This window comes from Cololabis saira, chromosome 19 (assembly GCF_033807715.1).
Source record: "Cololabis saira isolate AMF1-May2022 chromosome 19, fColSai1.1, whole genome shotgun sequence".
Lineage (NCBI taxonomy): Eukaryota > Metazoa > Chordata > Actinopteri > Beloniformes > Belonidae > Cololabis > Cololabis saira.
The window spans coordinates 33,216,484-33,236,438 of NC_084605.1; the positions used below are offsets into that span (position 1 = coordinate 33,216,484).

The 19,955-nt window shown below is 38.8% G+C and overlaps 1 protein-coding gene across 1 annotated transcript; it reads left to right on the top strand.

Annotated features, from left to right (window-relative positions):
- The first annotated feature begins 208 nt into the window (after positions 1-208).
- Positions 209-18,793, top strand: gpam (glycerol-3-phosphate acyltransferase, mitochondrial). Its single transcript, XM_061707734.1, has 21 exons — positions 209-396; positions 2,504-2,642; positions 2,776-2,895; positions 3,372-3,445; positions 4,390-4,503; positions 4,684-4,833; positions 4,981-5,080; positions 5,611-5,747; positions 6,569-6,668; positions 9,052-9,264; positions 9,497-9,610; positions 9,832-9,917; positions 10,844-10,953; positions 11,807-11,877; positions 13,159-13,426; positions 13,810-13,967; positions 14,607-14,684; positions 14,796-14,933; positions 16,161-16,350; positions 16,466-16,524; positions 16,627-18,793. The coding sequence occupies exons 2-21, from the start codon at positions 2,559-2,561 to the stop codon at positions 16,741-16,743; spliced, it is 2,481 nt and encodes an 826-aa protein (XP_061563718.1). The 5' UTR covers positions 209-396; positions 2,504-2,558; the 3' UTR covers positions 16,744-18,793.
- Positions 18,794-19,955: the final 1,162 nt, after the last annotated feature.

The window sequence follows — 19,955 nt, forward strand, 5'->3', positions numbered from 1 at the left end:
AATTTTGTAATTTTGGTTACATCCCATATTATCAATTTTACATCGTGCCAAAGAAATGATGCAAACTTTGAAAATCGACTGTGCGCGTGCGCAGAACCACAAAGTAGCAGCATTTCTCGGCGGGTAGCAAGGATGGGCAGAACACCGGCCGGCTGTGCGCATGCGCAGAGCCACAAAGTAGCAGCATTTCTCGGCAGGGAGCGAGGATCGTCAGAACACCGGCCGGCTGCTGTCAGACCAGCACGAGTTCTGCTCCTGACGCAGCTCCAGTCTCACACCTCTGTCCTCTTCTCCCGGCGGAGGGGACCTTGTGCTTAAAACCTTTGCGGCATGGCGGATTTGTTTTGTCCACGAGCATGTTTTTGAGATATGAGTCAGCGTAACACAATATACAAGGTAGGTGACATTTGTCTGCTGCGGGTTCGGCTAATAGGGGGCTAAAGCTGATGCTAGCCGCTCCAGCAGCAGCAAACTCCGCGGAAACAAGAACTTTATTCTAAATCTCGCTCACACTACATCACATCGGCGTGAGGTCTCCGTCACCTACAGCCGGTTCTAATTAGGCTCGTTTACCGCACGGCAATCTGACATTAGGCGAGTAACTTTACATTGACATTGACATGCTGAAAGGAGTGTCTTGCAAGAGTGATCTTCAATCTGGTAATTTTAGGTCTCAGTGCCTTCAATCTAATCTGGTCGTTTCACGTTGGCCCTTTTTAAAGGTTTAGTTGACTCGTGGCAGCACGGGCTTTATTGCGAGCCCATCGTGGTTGAGGCTGATTGTGCAGCATGTCTAACACTATACAGGACTGTCTCAGAAAATTAGAATATTGTGAATTTCTGTAATGCAATTACAAAAACAAAAATGTCATACATTCTGGATTCATTACAAATCAACTGAAATATTGCAAGCCTTTTATTATTTTAATATTGCTGATCATGGTTTACAGCTTAAGAAAACTCAAATCCTATCTCAAAAAATGTGAATATTCTGGGAATCTTAATCTTAAACTGTAAACCATAATCAGCAATATTAAAATAATAAAAGGCTTGCAATATTTCAGTTGATTTGTAATGAATCCAGAATGTATGAGATTTTAGTTTTTTGTAATTGCATTACAGAAAATAAAGAACTTTATCACAATATTCTAATTTTCTGAGACAGTCCTGTATACTGGATGTGAGGGAGGAACTGCTGCCGTGACTCACCCACACCAGCCCGGCGTGAGCTCCCGCAGACAACAGCCTGGATCTCCCTGCCTTTGTCCGCGGTGCTGTTTATCTGCACTGCCCATCTGTCACAAAGACTTCTCCTGTTTGACCTGCTTGCTGCAGACAGCTTGCAGCAGGGTGCGAGACGGATTAACCCAACACTGCACACACTGTAGCCTCTATGTACAGTCAGTTCTCCTGTACAGTGTGAGATTTTTCTCTTTAATTCAATCTGAGAGGAAGGCAAAATTTCACTGGTCCTGGTCTTAATAAATATGGATTTTTTTTTAAAGTGCCACTTTATAATTTATCAACCTTTCTTATTCGTCTCTTAGCTCTGACATGTGCCTCCAAAACTGTATGCAGTTCTAAAAGAAAAGAAAACCAAGTAATAACAATTGTTATGGTAATTATATACATTAAGATGGAGTTAAAATGAGCGGTGATATCAGAAACTGTACTGCTTCATTAAGGCCGAGTTCACCTGTTACCTAATCTCACCGCCTCCTTCATTCTTTAATGTGTCTGGTTTGCTTCCAGAAAGTCACCCCATCAGCTGGAGTACTCTCGGTCACTGACCCCTTTTGACAATCCAGTTTTCTTATACTTTGTGTGTATCATCTACTATGACCGCAACAGGAAAAATTAAATATGTGAGGACAGAAACTGCAACGCTTTTGTCATAGTGGCCTGGTTATCTGCAGTCTCCCTCAGACTTATAGAGCAACAGTAACCCTGCACCGGCACAAATACTGTCAGCTGTTTGACAACATTTCTTCAGAAAGTAAATCCCATTCCAGTTTGGTGTGGTATATTCTTCAGTATGTCATTACGACGGCATAATTGTTGTGTAATACTGTATAAAACCCACTTAATCTTTTTAACTTTCACATTTCAGATATCTTATATCATGAAGTATCTTTTCTTTCTCAAAACCCTCCAGCCAGACATCCATGCATGGCATTGGAGTGTCTTTATATTCTTACTACAAATAATAAAAGTAATTTGTTTATGTGAGTTCAGAGTTTGCACATTTTAGATTTCTGTCAGACCAGAATTAGTACAGGCACCATTAGTGCTTCTGAGTTTGAATGAATTAATAGAAGTAATTAAATAAATCCTTTCTTCAGTGGATGATCAGATATTTGAATGACTTTCACAGATAGGAGAAATAACAGATGACGCATTTGCTTATCAAATTAAAAACTGCATATTTTCCCGCATGAACCTCTGTGTTCAGATAATTGAAAATGTAAGTGTATGATTTATTTATTTTTCTTTATCTCGGCAGGTTGCCGGCAGCCTGTGTGTTTGATCTTGAGGGAGGGGAAAGGGGAGCCAAGAATATGGAGCTTTCAGATGGCCTGTTGCTGCAGGTCAACAATGGGGAGCAGTGGTGTAACCGCTGGAAACATCCCATCGAAGAGTCAGTAAGTAACCAGCGTAAATGAATGGTTACGTTGCGTTCTTATCGGCGCAAAAGTGGCAAATAGTCGCACATTTCTTTAGAATGTGTAATTTCCTTTGATCCTAACTGAGTTTTGTGCGTTGCTGTGTTTCGAGGACCGCAGCACCAGTCCTTCAGTCCTGCGTTGTGTCGCCAGCACGTGGAAGGAGGGCCTGCTCAACAGAAAAAGACCCTTCGTGGGTCGATGCTGTCACTCCTGCACACCGCAGAGCTGGGTAAAGTCGCGCTGCTGCTATTTATCTCTTACCCGAGCTCATTTTCTGAACTCTGGTCAAATTCTGAGATGTTGTTCTTTTTACTGTTAAAGTCTAAAACAGAAGAGAATGGCCATCATGCATTTAGCAGCCTCAGTCAATAACAGCTGATTATGACTGATTGAATCATTGTCTCATTGTTTGGTTGCCTACTGGATTTGTAAAGGTTTAAGTGTTCCTGACAGTTCTTAAAATCTTTCTCTAGATGATGCTTTAAAATATTGGCCTCAATATTTCTCTAGGCTGTTAAGAAAAAAAACAAAAAACATGCATGACATGTTTTTGTAAAAATTTGTGAGACCTCTGTTAAAGCTCCAGCGTCATGAGTTTATCACGGCAACATTAAAACTAAAATGAAGAGTTAATTCGAATGTGAAAGGCTAAAGGACTCAAGTTTTTCCTCCTTTTGTTCATATACATTTTTGGTATTGTTTCAGGAACAACTGTTCAAGCCCAGCATTCCGTCTCTAGGGCTGCGTAATGTCATCTACATCAATGAGACCCACACAAGGTAACGAAACTAATCCAGATCGACTGGTTGCGCGTTGTCTCGCTTCCAAAGTATTTAGCATTGAGCCAAATCCCGTGGAAGTTTTATTCAACGTTCAGGGTATTTCACAAAGCATTAGAGTTAAAATGCTGTGGAAACTGCATTCAATTTCACAACCAATACATTTCATGCAGGTGCTGGTTTGTTAACAACCTGTTGTATAATAAATGGCTTAAAGTCAAAGGGGCGGATCTGTGAAACAGTGGATAGGTAGTACGATGAATTATTTAAAGTGTTTGTCAGTGAACACCACACATAGGCGTTTGGTGAGGGACCTCATCAAACTAAATTTGGAAAGATACCATAAAACTTTAACCCAAAACAAGATAAACACACATCAATATCTCATCAATATCAGGACTTGTCTTTTTTTTCTTTTTAAATTTCAAGGAATTAATGTAGCTTCCAAACTTTACACTAGCGTAGTTTGGAATGGATAGCAGTGCTGTTTGCTGTTATCGTCCAAACTTCAGAAGAGACATTGAAGTACCGTATCCTTTTTAATCCTAATTATTTCAGCATGTAGGCGGAAATCCTGGATCAAGGTGAACTTCAGTCGGTATGAGTGTACTTTGGTTATTTTTTGCTGAAGAGTCATTAAAATCTCAGCAGGACGAAACAAAGCTGACATCAACGCATCCTTTGCAGTTCTTGGGAACGCTGTGTGGTGTGGATGTGTCAGCTCACCTGTGTGAAATGACCGAACACAGTCCTTTTTTTATATTAACACTTAAACCACGCTTTATTTACTAAGTATTAATGTGTGAGGGTGCATGTTGATCACATCTTTTCACACATAGTTATACAGTTACTACTATCATTAATGCAGCACTGCCGGTTTCTGTGTTTAATTGAATTATTAGTGGTCATCGCATCATGTTGTGTCTGTTTTAATTCCCACACAGGCAGCGGGGCTGGTTAGCGCGCAGGCTGAGTTATGTGCTGTTTGTCATGGAGAGGGACGTCCACAAGGACATGTTCACCAGAAACGTGGTGGACAAGGTGCTCAACAGCAGCAGGTAGGAGTCTGTGTGACATTTTGAGAGACATTGTAAGGAACCGTAGTCCCTGAACAATAGAGGCAGTAAAATAAGGTTAAGATAAAGAGATTTAAAAGTCCAATTATTAACAGAACTTCAACCAGATATTTTCAGTGATTGTTCTGTTTCATGTTTGTGTTCTGTGCTTGCTGTTGGCAGGGTTGAGGCGGCAATCGTGACAGTGGCCACAGATTTGGAAGCCGCAGCCAGTCACCCTGGCCAGGAGCCCAAAGCGGTCAGTAAAGTAAAGCAGAAAGCCAGATCCTTCCTACAAGAGATGGTGGCCAACGTTTCCCCAGCATTTATTAGGTATTGGGATTTTTCTTTTTCTCTTTCTATTCAGTCAGTTTAGCCCAAGCTTCATGTTTCTGCTGCTTTTATTTAAATTTTTTCACTGTAAAACAAAAATACCCTCTTAATTTCTGTTCTACATTTTGACTTCTCTTTTTTGTTCAGGCTAACAGGGTGGGTACTCCTGAGGCTGTTTAATGGTTTCTTCTGGAGCATCCAGATCCATAAAGGACAACTGGAAATGGTCAAGAAGGCGGCCACAGAGGTCAGCGCGAAATACCTGATGCACAACAAAAAAAAGCCCCATACCTATTCAGTCTTTTGAAATTGTACAGTCAAACATTTTAACATTTAATTTACTAACATAGAACAGTAAACTCTGAGTGGAAGCTCTTGGGGTTTTTTTAAAAAACAGTTTCAGATGTCGTGTGAGCCCTGAAGGGATTGGTAACTGTCTTTAATGTTTAGCTCTTGTGAATTATTTGCCTCGCTGGACAGATTAAAAGGAAACAGTCTTATAAACTTTTTAACATTTACTGGCATCAGTAATAATGTCTAAAGTCCTTGTTGAAGTCTTTCATCCTTGAAATGACCAACAAAGTGGCATAACTTTTTTTTTTATAGAAGTGGTCACATTACCTTATGGCCAGTAATTAATTACATTTGATCTGTAGTAAGCATTTTTATCTTCTAATCTGCCAAATCCATTTGTCATTGAAGGTGACAACAAGACAGTGTTTATTATGTTTTTGTTTTTTTTTTATGTTTAAAATCATGTGTTAATTGTTTTCACAGCAAAATGTGCCCATGGTCTTCCTCCCCGTTCACAAATCCCACATCGACTACCTGCTCATCACGTTGATCCTGTTCTGTCATAACATTAAAGCCCCACATATCGCCGCTGGAAACAATCTGAGCATACCCATCCTAAGGTAAACAGCCACTAACTGTGGTGTAAAGTTTCAGCTAAAAGTTTCATTTTTAATCTCAGTAATTTTGTTTTAATCCCAGAACATAAAAGAGGAAGTTAAAAGCCAACTTGTAGTAGATTGTAACCCCAAATGTATTATTACCCTGACAGATAGTTATTTTGAACATAGATGGAGTTAAACCATCTATAGGATGACTTTTAAGGAATAAAGATGTTTTCAAAAAACTAAATATGTTGCTATCATTATAATTTTTATTAATTTCCTTCAGGGATAAATAGAAAAAATTTATTGAATTGAACTGAATTGAATTGAATCAACATAACAGCCTATTTAGGAAAAGTATCACAATATTTCAAGAGAAATCATTACAGTACAGAGACACTGCTACGTCACTGTCACACCTGGTCTCTGTGAACAGATGTCTGTATATGAATAAGCAGAATGTGTTGGAAAGAGGCAGAACTTGGCTGGTTGAAGCTTTCTGGGGGCTTTTGTGGTCTGAGAAGTATTAACCAGTTGTGGTTGAGCTGGCTTTGGCTGATGTGGAGAAATTCTCCACGAAGAGCAAAAGAGGTCTATTACAATCTCTTAACAATTGGTCCATTTAGCATGGAACCTGATCCCAAAGTTTTGACCTGATTTGTATTATACTATGTCGAAATATTTGGATTTTCAGCCCCACTTAGTTGCAAACATCACGATTTTAAAAATGCTTAAGTCAGCACTAGATTATATTAATGAAAATGATCTTGATGATATTTCGTATAAAAGATTAAAACCATCTTCTTCTTCTTTTCTTTTTTCTTTTATCTCTGTCCCAGCACCCTGATCCGTAAACTTGGAGGATTCTTTATAAGGCGGAGGATGGAGGAAACGGGGGACGGGAAAAAAGACGTTTTGTACCGCTCTCTTCTACAGACAGTAAGAGCTGGTTGTGATCAATCTTTTCTGCTCCATGTGCTCTTTAAGTGTAGAACATTGACAGAGTTAAAAGCTTTTCTTACATAGTGTTGTCTCATTTGGTTTCTTTAATATCTGGCTAGAATTATTGCATGCATATAATCCAGCACTTCCAGAGATTTTATCTGCCAAAGCAGTCACTCAAACTTTACTACATTGCTGTAACTTTGAGATATGCACAGTTATCAGAGAGCTGCACATGTGTTGCTTCCACTAGTCAGATTATCACTTTAACTCGGCTTTTCTTTCAAATTATACATTTAAACACAACTATACTCTTCTTTTACAACATGGTTGGATATACTTAATGTTATTGTCATTTCAGTCTTATCTGTGCCCCGATTAGTCGACTCCTGCTGTTCTCTTGGGTCCGCCGCACTTGATCACAGCATTTGTTTCTACTATCTCAAAGAAATGGTCACAACGTGCCACTTCGTAGTGACGGAATAAAGCCCTGCGCGCTTTGCTGTCTGTGAATTATCAGAGACTGATGCATCTTTTCTATATCTGGTTAGATGCAGCCACGTATCACACAGCAAATACAACGTTTTCATTTTGGTCAGTTGTGCAAGCCTTTGCATCTAATAGAAGTGCGTTTTTACGGATCAAGAGGTTGCCCAAAAAAATAGAGAATCCAATTAAACCAAAGCTTAAATCTTAACACTATTTTCAGACGGATTATGCAGATTCTGTTATGCAGAAAAGCTGTAGTATAACTACTATGAAGCATTACTACTGTAAATGTTATTGCTTTGTCATCAAAAACTACTTAAAAAATCCCCAAGAAAAATACAAATGTTCTAAACGTGCTTCAAAAAAGTGAGAGATTTACCAAATTGTTTGAGTCTATCAGCGTTGCAGTGTTACTGATAGTTTATATCTTAAGACGGAGTTATGCATAATCAACACCAGACTGTGTACTTTGTGTTGTATCAATGAGTTGCCTTTTTATCTGTCTTAACAAGTTGAACCCAGTTGCACAGTAAGTGGTCTATTTGAGGACAAAACATTCTCTTCTCTTAAATGTTTTCTTAGCAAGAGACAGCTGTGTGTATCTGACTCTGGGGAATATCTTTACACAGCATGTCTATCTGCGGATGGCAGTTCCCTGCTATGCATGTAAGCAGTCAAACAAGTGGATTACCATCGCTCAGTTTTAACCTGTATTTAAATTGTATAACATAACAGCTGCAAGGCTTCATTACTGTCATGTGCAAAGTTTTGTAGATTTTAATCCTGTGTTTTGTGTGTGTCTGTGTGTGAAAACATAATGAAAATAATTTTGTCCTAGTGGGTCTCAGTACTAGGCAAATACGACCTCAGATGAACAACATATAGCTTTTTTTCCACTGAGTCTGGGTTTTTTTGCTTATAAAAATAAATAAAAACGAGAAAAAAAAAATATATATATTGGTCCAACGAAGTACCCACATGATTCGAGAACTCATAAATAATATAGATTGTATACAGTAGTTTGTATCAATAGCTGGAAGTAAAGTCATGTCTCCTGCATGACTTTATTAGTCTCTCACATGCTTGTGAAGCTTTGTGTATATTTGTTTTATATGCACAACTCTCACATCATTTCAATCAGGCTGAGGTCTAGACTTTGAACCACTCCAAAACCTTGATTCTTTTACATTTGGATGCCAGTTTGTTTCAGATCATTGACCTGTTGCATTGCATGAGCTGATTTAGACCAAGCTTTAGTTGTTGGACAGCTGACTTCGCATTCGTCTCAACAATATTTGGGTATACAGAGGAGTACACGCTCAACTCTGTGACTGAAAGGTACCCAGGTCCTGTGGCTATTAAAACGACACCCAATCATCACCCCTCCACTGAAAATAACAATTCTTGATAAACAATATGATATCCATCTTCTACAGGATGTTGTTCTAGAAGTCTTGTGGTGTATTCAAATGCAGCTCTGCGAACCTCAGTCATGCTTTTATTTAGTTTTTCAACAGAAGAGACTTTCTCCTGAAAATCCCATCAAAGAAACCAAACTTGTTCAGCCTTTTGTTTTCATGCACTCAGACATTTAACATCTTCAGGGTCCAACATGCAGTTCTTGGAATTTTCCGAGGTCTGATCTTTGAGCAAATTTGCTCACTGCAGAACATAGATAGCTGTATTTCTTTTATACTAACACCCACAAAAATCAAATCATTTTTATTAGGTCTTTACACAAAGATAACATAAAGGAAGTGTAAACTTTTGCATGTGACTGCATGCTCAATTATTGGGTCAGTGTTTTCAAATCTTTTCAAATCAACCGTTAAGTTCACCTGAGTCCCATCCCTTTCATGCGTGCGTTTCTCTCTCTGTCTCCGTGTTCCAGTATATAGAGGAATTGTTGCGTCAGCAGCAGTTTCTGGAAGTCTTCTTGGAGGGTACTCGGTCCCGCAGTGGTAAGCCATTCCCTCCGCGGGCAGGCATGCTGTCCATCGTGGTCGACACTGTGTGCACGGGGGCCATCAGAGATGTGCTGGTGGTACCAGTCGGCATCTCCTACGACCGCATTATTGAAGGCAACTACAATAGTGAGCAGCTGGTACGTTGTTTTATGTCTCTTCTTTTTTGAGTAGGTGTTGCTTTGCTGAGACGGAGATGCTTTCTGTAATCATGTAAAGGTCAAAGCTACTGACATTTTTTGGAGCAGATATACACATATTTTTGGCACCAGACTTTTGTTTTAAAGGTGGATAGCTTTGTGCTTTCATTTATGTTTTTTATGATGATTTCCAAGCCTGAAGTCTTGTTGTCTGAACCTGTTTATTCCTCAGGGCAAACCCAAGAAGAACGAGAGCTGGTGGGGAATAGCATGTGGAGTGTTCAGGATGCTGAGGAAGAACTACGGCTGTGTCCGTGTTGATTTCAACCAGCCTTTCTCCCTAAAGGTTATTGATCATGTCGGTTTTAGATGTGATACAATTAGAAAAACAGAAATCATGACGGATTCTTTTTTTCTTGTGTGTAGATTTTCAAGTAATTGTTTTGATCTCAAACTGTTGGAAAGTTTTAAACTACTTTGCAAATGCTAAAATGCCTCCTTAATGGTTTCTGGTTCATAAATCAGTACGTCTTAAAAAGTTTGACACTTGTTTTGCATCACATGTAGGAGTATTTGGATTCCCAAAGGAGCCGCCATATTCCACCACCAGTGTCCCTGGAGAAAGCCTTGATGCCCACTATTATTTCTGCACAGTAAGTGTCTCAACGTTAGTGATCTCTTAACCTGCGCAGCGCTTTCGCACAGTCCAGATGTCCTTAAGTCTGAGATGTGACGACTTTCATGTCCTAACTCGATTTGACCCCCCTGCTGCTTCACAGCAGCGTCTTGTCATCTGGCGTCCAAAAACAGCAATCGACTTTGCAACGGCTGAGATTACTTTAGCTCAGAACTGTTCCTTTTAATAAAACTGAGACAGTTGTATAGAGTTTTCTCAAGGACAGCTGCAGTATCTCCCACCATGCCTGGGGTTCCATAAAGTGTTAAGAGAGATTGTTAAAACGCATCTTATCTCTTTATAGACAAATGGCATTGAGTCCTTGTTGAACAAGCCCAATAATACCTCATGTCTTTGAGTGTCATACAGTTTGTTCAGATAAACTGAGACAGCGCCATAAGTCTAGAAATAAAAGGGAAAACAAAAGACAGTTTCAGGGTCAAGACAGCCATATTGACATTTGGTATTTATTAACATAGACAAAATAGATTACAGCATTAAGAGATGACTTAGAAAAGTTAGACGAGGTAAGAAGGTTCAAGCCTGTTGTTTACATCTATTCACAGCTAAAAATATGAAATAAAGATGTTATTAATCACCTTGATATAGGTTCTGTACAAAAATGAAGGAGAATCTTTCTATAATGTGATAATCAACACTTTTGCTAATATGTTATAATTGACTGCTTTCTCTATTATTAGTAGTTCTATTCTATTATTGGCAATTATTAGTAGCAAGGAATTTCTAAAAATGTATATATATGTATATTTTAGGGAAATTATATTCACAGTATCCTGTATTTTTTTTAGTCTCCCTTGCAAATGTGATTTTAGCCATTTTAAATGATGTAAATCCTACATAATGGGTCACAGTGAAACACATATTCTGTTATCATCCTTCCAGGCCTGATGCACAGCTGTATGATGGTCAAGAAGAGCAACTGGACAGAGAGCTGGCTGATGAGATCTTTAGACGGCAGCTTATTAACAACCTGGCCAAGCATGTGCTCTTCAGTAAGAAACCCACAATCACACACACTCTGCATTTTCCGTTGCACCCTTTAGAGCGAATACTCACAGCCTTACTACGAATCTCATCTCAGTTACTGAAAATATTCAAACACATTTGCTGCTTCAAATGAGTTTTTTTTCCTTTTATCTCCTTTTATCCCTCGGTTCAATGTGCACCTGTTTACACATGAAGCACGCAGGAAACGCTATCCTTCGTCCTCGCTCCTTTAATTGAAATCCAACACAGCAAAGCTTTAACCCATCCACTTCTCATCACTCGGGGTGCTTTGCCCTGGAGTAACACTACAAAATCCGGTTCTCCCCAGCGCATTCAGTTGCATTCTCCTACTCTAGCCTTTTCTCCAGCTCAGCCAATCGCAGAGCCCCAAGCTGGATGGCATGTTGTTTTTAGCCAATCGGAAGAATGGGGAGGATAGAAACAGACGAGGTGAAGAATGCAGTACCAATTTTCATCACTAATGTTTTGCACCTCTAGGCTCACACCACGCTTCAGATGACCTCTAGTAACCCTTATCCTCAGACACTCGCATATTCTTTTGTCACTCTAAGGTATTATTGATCTAAGTTGAACCCTGTTTTTTTTTTATTATAGTTTGAAGTCTTGTTTTTATGGTAAATTGTTCTTTTCTGGCTCCGGATGGATTAAACTGAATTAAATAGATTTAAAGCTGGTCTTTCAATACTCAGCCTGAGCTTGAGTGAGCTGTGAAAAAAGGAAAAAAAAACACTTCTAGGTACTGCCAGTTTTACTCTTAGAACATCCTGATCAATTAAGAATGTGGTTATTATTTGATCTGTTGTGTAGCTCATTTGATCATTTCTCCTCCCCACATAGCTGCGAATAAGTCATCAGCAATCATGTCGACCCACATTGTGGCGTGTTTGCTGCTGTACAGACACAGACAGGTAAATCTGCTTCTTGGCACCATTTCCTCTCGTTTCCTGTTGTTCTGCCACCACATGGTGTGCCCCCCTCGCCTCTTTCTTTCTCTCTTTTTCTCCTCCTCAAATTGTTCCATTTTCTCTCTCCATTACATGTCACATAATTCTAAACTATAGTGCTAAATAGATGGGTTTGTATGCACATTCTGCCACCTGCAACTCACGTCACAGACGATTACAGCTGCCAACAGAGTTAGACGAGGAGCATAAAAGGATGTAACGTGACCAAGTCGGCAACAGTGCCTGATCTCAGGGGAATACTGGCTAAGACACACTTTCTTTAATTCTGTCTTGTAAAAATATGATCAAATTGCATCACAAGGAAGTTATTCAAAAACATAAAAAAAAAAAACTCTCAAAGGCCTGATTTCAAGATCAATAAACAAAAGTGAAAATCCCAGTGTTGACATAGAAAACTTCAAGCAGATGATGCAAGATCCCAGTAGGTGCAGCCGGTGGATAGCAACTGCAGCACATGCCCTACCCTGACTGCAACCGCCTCACTCCCCGAAGGTTTTACTGTCATGTGATGAGGTGACGTTCTCTGGTGCTGCTCGTCAAAATCTCTGACCACGATGCATTACTTCAAGGTCATAATGCATCGTGTCCAGTCAGCACTGTGCAGCACTGCATCATTTCTAATACACCTGATGTCTCTCAGCTATTAGTCTATTGACCACTGTTGTATATTAGTGGTGGGACTCTGCCCTCTGCAGGCACACAGACATTATTGCATGAAAGTGAAAAGGATCGAATGGTTTGTCTAATCCTGATTCAAATATACAGGACTGTCTCAGAAAATTAGAATATTGTGATAAAGTTCTTTATTTTCTGTAATGCAATTTAAAAAAAAATAATGTCATACATTCTGGATTCATTACAAATCAACTGAAATATTGCCTTTTATTATTTTAATATTGCTGATTATGGCTTACAGTTTAAGATTAAGATTTCCAGAATATTACATTTTTTTTAGATAGGATATTTGAGTTTTCTTAAACTGTAAACCATGATCAGCAATATTAAAATAATAAAAGGCTTGCAATATTTCAGTTGATTTGTAATGAATCCAGAATGTATGACATTTTAGTTTTTGTAATTGCATTACAGAAAATCACAATATTCTAATTTTCTGAGACAGTCCTGTATGAAAAGCCTTATCTTTGGGTGGGATTTGTTTTTACAGAATCTTTGTTTTTGATTCAGAATTTGCAAGACTGTGGTTTCCCTCCTCTTTTGCTCCAGGGGGTTGTGTTGTCCAAACTCGTGGAGGACTTTTTCAACATGAAGGAGGAGATTTTGTCCCGGGACTTCGACCTGGGCTTTTCAGGCAACTCTGAGGACGTGGTAATGCGTGCCCTCCACCTCCTGGGGAACTGCGTCAACGTGACCAGCAGCGCCAATCGCAACGGAGAGTTTACTATCGCTCCCAATCAGACGGTGCCAGCGCTTTTCGAGCTTAACTTCTACTGCAATGGCCTTTTCCATATCTTCATTTCTGATGCAATTATTGGTACGTTGTGAGATAAGTTTATCCTTTTATTGATGCCAATACATAAAACATAGCGAAAATGAATTGGAATAAAGTACAAGAGTAAACACTAGTTCAGAGTTCATTATGGTAAAGCGGTGACATTAGTTCACTTTCCTTTTAGTTTTCTGTGCAGACAAAGCCACTTTAAAGTGACAAGCAACAAAATCAGTTCAATTAACAATTAAATTATTATTTTCAGGTTGCTGTTGTCTGATAGCATCTAAAACATTGTCTTTGCACTGGGGAGCGTTTTTGTCTGTATTACCGATTATTGACAATCTGAGGTAGAATGTGGTTCAATGAAAATATATATATATATTTTTTTTTTCTTCTACCATTGTTCTTTGAACATTTCTCTCCAGCGAGTAGCATCCTGTCACTGCAGAGAGAGCTAATGATGGAGTCAGAGTCGGATCAGCAGCCTGAGGATCCCAGGAGTCTCCTCCTCAGTCAAGAGAGGCTGATCCGTAAAGCCGCTGGTCTCTCCTACTTCCTCACCAACGAGGTGGCTATAGCACCAGTAAGTTCTGCACAATGTCAGCATCTTTCCTGACTCTGCACTTTACAAAGAATGAATGGAGGGGCTTCTTTTTAGCACTTTGTATAATGATTTAATTTCCTTTACTCTTTATCAAATTTAGATTAGATTAGATTTATTGTACCCTTGGGTAAATTTGGTTTACAGTGAGTGCTTCCTCATACAATCCAAAACCATACACTCAACAACCCAGGACAAGATAAAGTGACGACAGTGCTTTGGCTAAAAGAACAAAGAACAAAAAGGACGGCCCCAAGATAAGAAGCAAGATAAGTTAAAAAGTAGATAAAAGCACAAAAATATTCAAATCAAGCCAAAGGATAAAAAAATTTGCCTTTTCATAAAAACAAGATAAAGGAAACGATACAAAGTTATGTTGCAGTTTCTCTCACTTGTTAATAGCACTCTTAATCAGGCATAATGTTCTTACACTTTATTTTATTTGACATTGCCAAAACATTTTATCCACTACCCTTTTATGTTGTTGGCCCTCCATGTGCCACCAAGAGAACTTCAGCTTGTTTCCAATGCTCTCCCAAAGGTGTCTTGTGGTAACAATTTGACCAGTGTTATTACAAACTGTATTCATTTGTCTTTTTATTTTATTCGTTTGTCCCGTAGCCATGCCAGACAATTTACCAGATTTTCCATGATGCAGTATCTCGGCTGATCCAATACGGAATCCTCTATGTGGCAGAGGTGAGTTTAAAGACACTAAACCTACCACTTGTTCACAAAATAACACTCACTGTGGTAATGAATCATTTATTTTAAAAGTCCAGATTATGTAAATAGTTTTTTGTGCATCAGGAGGACCAGGAAGAACTGAGCCCCAGCCCCACAGAGGAACCTTGGTCCAAAAAGTTCTCAGAACCTCTTTCCTGGAGGAGCGATGAAGAAGACGAGGACAGTGACTTCGGAGAGGAGCAGCGAGACCGCTACCTAAAGGTCTGATTCTATATTCAAGATTCAAGACCTTTATTTGTCATTGAGAACTTTCCTGACAACATTATTTGCACATCAACTGTTATGTTGCAGTTTAAATATATAAATAAAATAAATAAGAAAGAGGTAGGGATGTTATAATAGTATACATCAAGAGTGAGTGATATTTCACAGCAATATTACTACTATAAATGAATGAATGATGCTATAATATTGCACCTGGGGAATAATACTGAAATGTTGTACATGTAAGCAGTGTTGTACTCGTGCATTGAAGGTTCTGACTATCCGTAGGAAGAAGCTATTTCTGAGCCAGTTTTGCTCCTAATAGCCCCGTACCTCCTTTCCAGAGGGCAATATGCTGAACAGGTGGTGATTAAGATGGAAGTGATCGTTGGTGATCGCTTATGATGCTTTAAAGAAAACGTAACGTAATGTGATATGGTGCAACACCTTCACAAGCCATCTTAAAAAACTAGTATCTTTACAAAAGAAAGTCATACGGGCCCTGTCTTGGTCAGAGATAAATTCCTCCACCCACCCTCTATTTCACCGCTTTGAGTTGCTAAGACTGGCTGAGTTAAACGATTATCATAATGCTTGTCTTATGTTTCAAATTGTCAACAGGCTCAACCCTAGATTTAGTAGTCTTGTGCCAATCTCCAGTCCTCAGCACACGTACCAAACAAGAATCAAACCACTCATATTAGGGAAATGTGGCCGACATGTGCGCGCCAGTATGAGTGTTGTTTGCAGGGGCTGCAGATTTGGAATAGGATTGATGATGGTGTTGCCTTCTATCTCCAAGTTTAAAAGACAACTAAAAAATAATCTTTTACTAACCTATATATAATATAAAATGCTTCTTCATGGACTGCTCGGATGTATGTGTGTGATTGTATGTGTATGTAATGTTAAGTATGTATGTTAAGTGTTTTTTTGTGTACTTTGTATGCATTTATCCATCACCATTTCTTTACAGATGGTAACTGCTTACACCATTGACTGTACCACTACCCTTATATGAACTATGGGCCCCCACCTATAAGCTTTCCTAGCTTCCTTGGGGGACCCATTCACTCTACCCACTTAATTTGATTGTATTATTATAACTATTATTATGGTATTGTGAATAAATTCAAACTTCAAACTAACAACTTTCCACCTCTTTAGCAGTTTGGCTTCACGTGGCTTTAACGGACCGACTGTCTCACGTTTGCTCTCAATAAGGTGAGCGTCTTACCGGAGCACCAGGAGTTCTTCATCTTCCTCCAGCGCCTGCTCAGCCCGGTGCTGGAGGCCTACAGCGGGGCGGCCATCTTTGTGCACAGTCTGAGTCAGCCCATGTCTGAGTCTGAATACACGCAGAGGCTCTTCAGATACCTGCTCACACGCACAGAGAGAGGAGTGGCTGCATACGGTAGTGCTGCATCATTTCTAAACATACTGAACACTGAAGATGTTGTTTTAAAATGTATCTTTCATATGTACTTCCCATTTTTTTAGTACGTTGGTCTGCATATTCTCTTTTTCAGGAGAAAGTGCAACTCATTACCTTGTCAAGAACACAGTGAGGACATTCAAAGAGCTTGGGGTAAAAACAGATTTCATTTATATTGTGATGGCTGTTTATAAGAACTTTTCACCCTTATAGCTGGAATTAACTTGTTTCTTTTATGCTGTGATGACTCATCAGGTCCTAAAAGAGAGAAAAGAGAACAAGGTGACAACTTTGGAGCTCAGCAGCACCTTTCTACCTCAAGCCAATCGAAATAAACTCCTGCAGTACATCTTGGGTTTCATCCTGCTGTGACGGACATTACCTTTGCAGACCCAGGCACCTTCCAACAAAGGGCTTCTACTGGTTACTTCTAAACAATCCCAGGTGCTACTCTGTGGAAAGCTTTACCAGGAAGTGCCTTCGTGTAAAATCCACTAACTGTTGGCTGTTAGCTGGAAGCGACTTGAAGCCAGTCTTCCCTATTTTGTTCCGACTATCTGCAGTTGATTTAATGCATGTGTAGTTCTTTGAAAAACTACTTCCAGGAAACCAACTTGTCTTCGGGAGTATCGCCAGCAAAGTTAGTTTTAATCTGATTAAAATTTTAAACTGTTAAAAAAAAGATGAAGAAACAACTACTCGAGCTGGCTAGAAAATGAAATTACTTTTACAACAATACAAACAAAAGAAGCTGCCTTATAGCCAAGTCAACTGGTAAATAAAATATGCATATAGTTACTAACTGTAAACACAACTAACACTAAAGGCATTTTTATGTTGACTCTCTGTGCTCATTCTAAAACTGCTATAATCTCTTTAGCGTCCTCTGATTTCAAACCGTAGAAAATGTTAAAATGTAGTTTCACAAACGGCTAAGAGACTCTTGTAGATACAGTATATCACAGAAACAATGCCACATGTGTATAGTGCATGTACGTACATGCACTCTGGTGTCATAAGGATGAAATGTATAAACATTTGACCCGAAAAATGGCGTGACATTTGAGAGGTGCGGTGTCCCGGTAAAATATGTACATATTCAAATCCTCATTGGAAAAAATAACATTTAAATCTCTCAGTTCAGTCGACGTCAGCTAGTCTTCACGACTACTTGTTAACGTCATCAAAGCAGTTAGCCGCAAGGTACAGTAGTCCAAACATTTAGAAATATCTATTCAGCAACTACAAAACGTACCCATTGAAATGTTGGTACACTTGAGGCCTGAAATCACTTACACCGGAAGTTAAGTGCATTCAAACCACTGCTCTCTAAGTGCATTCAGTTATAGCTTTCATCAAGAGTGTTGATGAAAAATGATTTTTCTGCAGCAACTTTCACTTTTCAATGAATGTTACATCACGCAGCACTTAAAAAGCTATCGTTACCAGCCATCACACATACACGCATACAAATGCCGCTTGCTCAGACAGATCTCATAAAGCAAGTATTTGCGCTTATCACCATCTCTGGGATTTGGAGTTATCACAATCCTTTTTTTTTTTTTTCTGTATTATTCTGTACAACCCGTTGTGGCACCGTTACTTTGCTCCACTAATTGGATATTGGTAAGTGTTGCATTATGTTGTAAAAAGAAACGTTACATGTCCGTGGTCTAAGTTGGGTCAAGTCGCTGAAAGTTGCCTATTTGTGATAAACAATGTAGTGTCTCTTTTAATGTAAAAAAAAAAAAGAAATATGAAGGACAAGAGACGTGCAGACTGTTGCTGGGAGCAGCGAAGGTTACAATAACTAATGCAGTAGTCGTTTTTAACTGAGAGGAAGTTGGGGTTTGTTTTTTGTCTGTTTTTGGGATTGTTGGCTTGACTTTAAAATATTCAACATTGTTTACTTACTTTTGCAAAAAGAAAAACGTGCTGGAAATGCATTTTAAACTACCACTAAATTAATTTAGGTCATTTCTGTGCTTGCTTTGTATCAGATACAAAAAAAAAGAACAAAGTCAATCCTGAGTTGAATTGCAGCTGCACTGCACTACGCTTGTGATGGCAGAACATTTAAGTTGCTATTCATTGTAAAAGAACTTCATACTGTCACAAAAACATTTCACATTTACATGTTTTTTTTTCATAAGCAGTTATAATTAAAAGTGTGATAGAATTTGAATGTGAACATAATTGTAAAAAAAACTTTATACATTGTGAAACGGAGGAAAGGCAGCATGTTAGAAAGAATCAAAGAAAGTCTGAGGAATCCTTTTTGGGATTGGAAGGATTAGTAATCTCACACTGATGGTGCAAAGACGTAGAGAACAAAACATTCAGATGAGTAACAATGGACCACAATGCTGCTGGTTACAATCAGTTCAAAGTGAATTTTCTGAAAATACACCTTTATTTCAAACCTGTATATTTAAGTGCAGTTTGTCAATTCTGCTGTATTTACCGGTACAAAGTAACCTTTGTTTGCAAAGCTAGTTGTGAATTGATAAATCGACGACTACAACTGGTTGAAGGTCAGGCGAGTGTGCAATTTAAATGGAAATGTGATGAGAGTGCAAATGAGCACTCGTGGTGAAACTTGTTTAAGCCCATTTTGAGATTTACAGCATTTCTGAGCCCCCAGTCTGTAAGAGCCCCTCGGGGAAATAAAAAAAAAAGAAAAAAGGGCCCCTCAGCCAAGATTAAAACCACTACAAGTACTGTACTGCATGTGTCCTTTACTTGCCTTTTAGTCATCAACTTTTCAATGTTAACTGCTTATTCTGACAGTGGTGTCTCACAGTAGTGCGTGCGTGTGTGTGTGTGAGAATTACGGTACGTTTAAGAGAAGGACAGTTGTATGTGTCGGAGATAAATTTCTTGATTGTATCTCGTCTACTCCTGAAAAGCTCAGTGTGATATTGTAGATTACTTGATGGTGTCAGCACAAACATGATTTTTTTTTTTTTTTTAATGAACCGCTTGTGGGAATTGTTGACATTCATTGCCTCTGGAGCTGCATTAACAACATCTCACTTTAAAAAAGAAATGTAAAGATCAAAAAAAGAAAAAACATGCCTGTATCTGGGGAGCAGGTGCCTTTTTAATGCACTGCAGTGCTCTTTGTTTTTTTTTTTGTTTTTTTTATTTCTATCGTGCATGTTAATTATTTCTTGTGGGAATCCGAAAGAACACTGTAGATTGTAAAATATAAATATATACATGTGAGTGGAAAGAATGTGTTGTTAATTTAAGGTAATTCACCAGCTACTCACAAAATGTCACTTTTTTTTGTTCTAGCTTTATCAGAACAAAGCACAATTGGCATTATTAGATGTTGTTTTTAAATAAATTAATGATAGATTAACAAAGATACTGTGTTTTTCTTTTTTCATTTGTTTGTGTGTGCGTGTGTCTGGAAGGGGGATGAGCATAGCATACTATCAATATAATTGATATTATCCCTACAATTGATCGTCATTTTTACTGATGCAGAACATTTCTGATTTGCAACGTAGCATCATGAGCTGGTGGTGGATTTCAGCAGGGACTTATTCTCTGCAACTACACTGGTGAACATTCAG

Excerpts from the sequence above, each read along its gene's own strand:
- gpam (XM_061707734.1), top strand. The coding sequence starts at position 2,559 with ATGGAGCTTTCAGATGGCCTGTTGCTGCAGGTCAACAATGGGGAGCAG. Across the intron at positions 4,504-4,683 it reads AAGGTGCTCAACAGCAGCAG|GGTTGAGGCGGCAATCGTGA; the intron begins GTAGGAGTCTGT and ends TGCTGTTGGCAG. Across the intron at positions 13,968-14,606 it reads ACGAGGTGGCTATAGCACCA|CCATGCCAGACAATTTACCA; the intron begins GTAAGTTCTGCA and ends TTTGTCCCGTAG.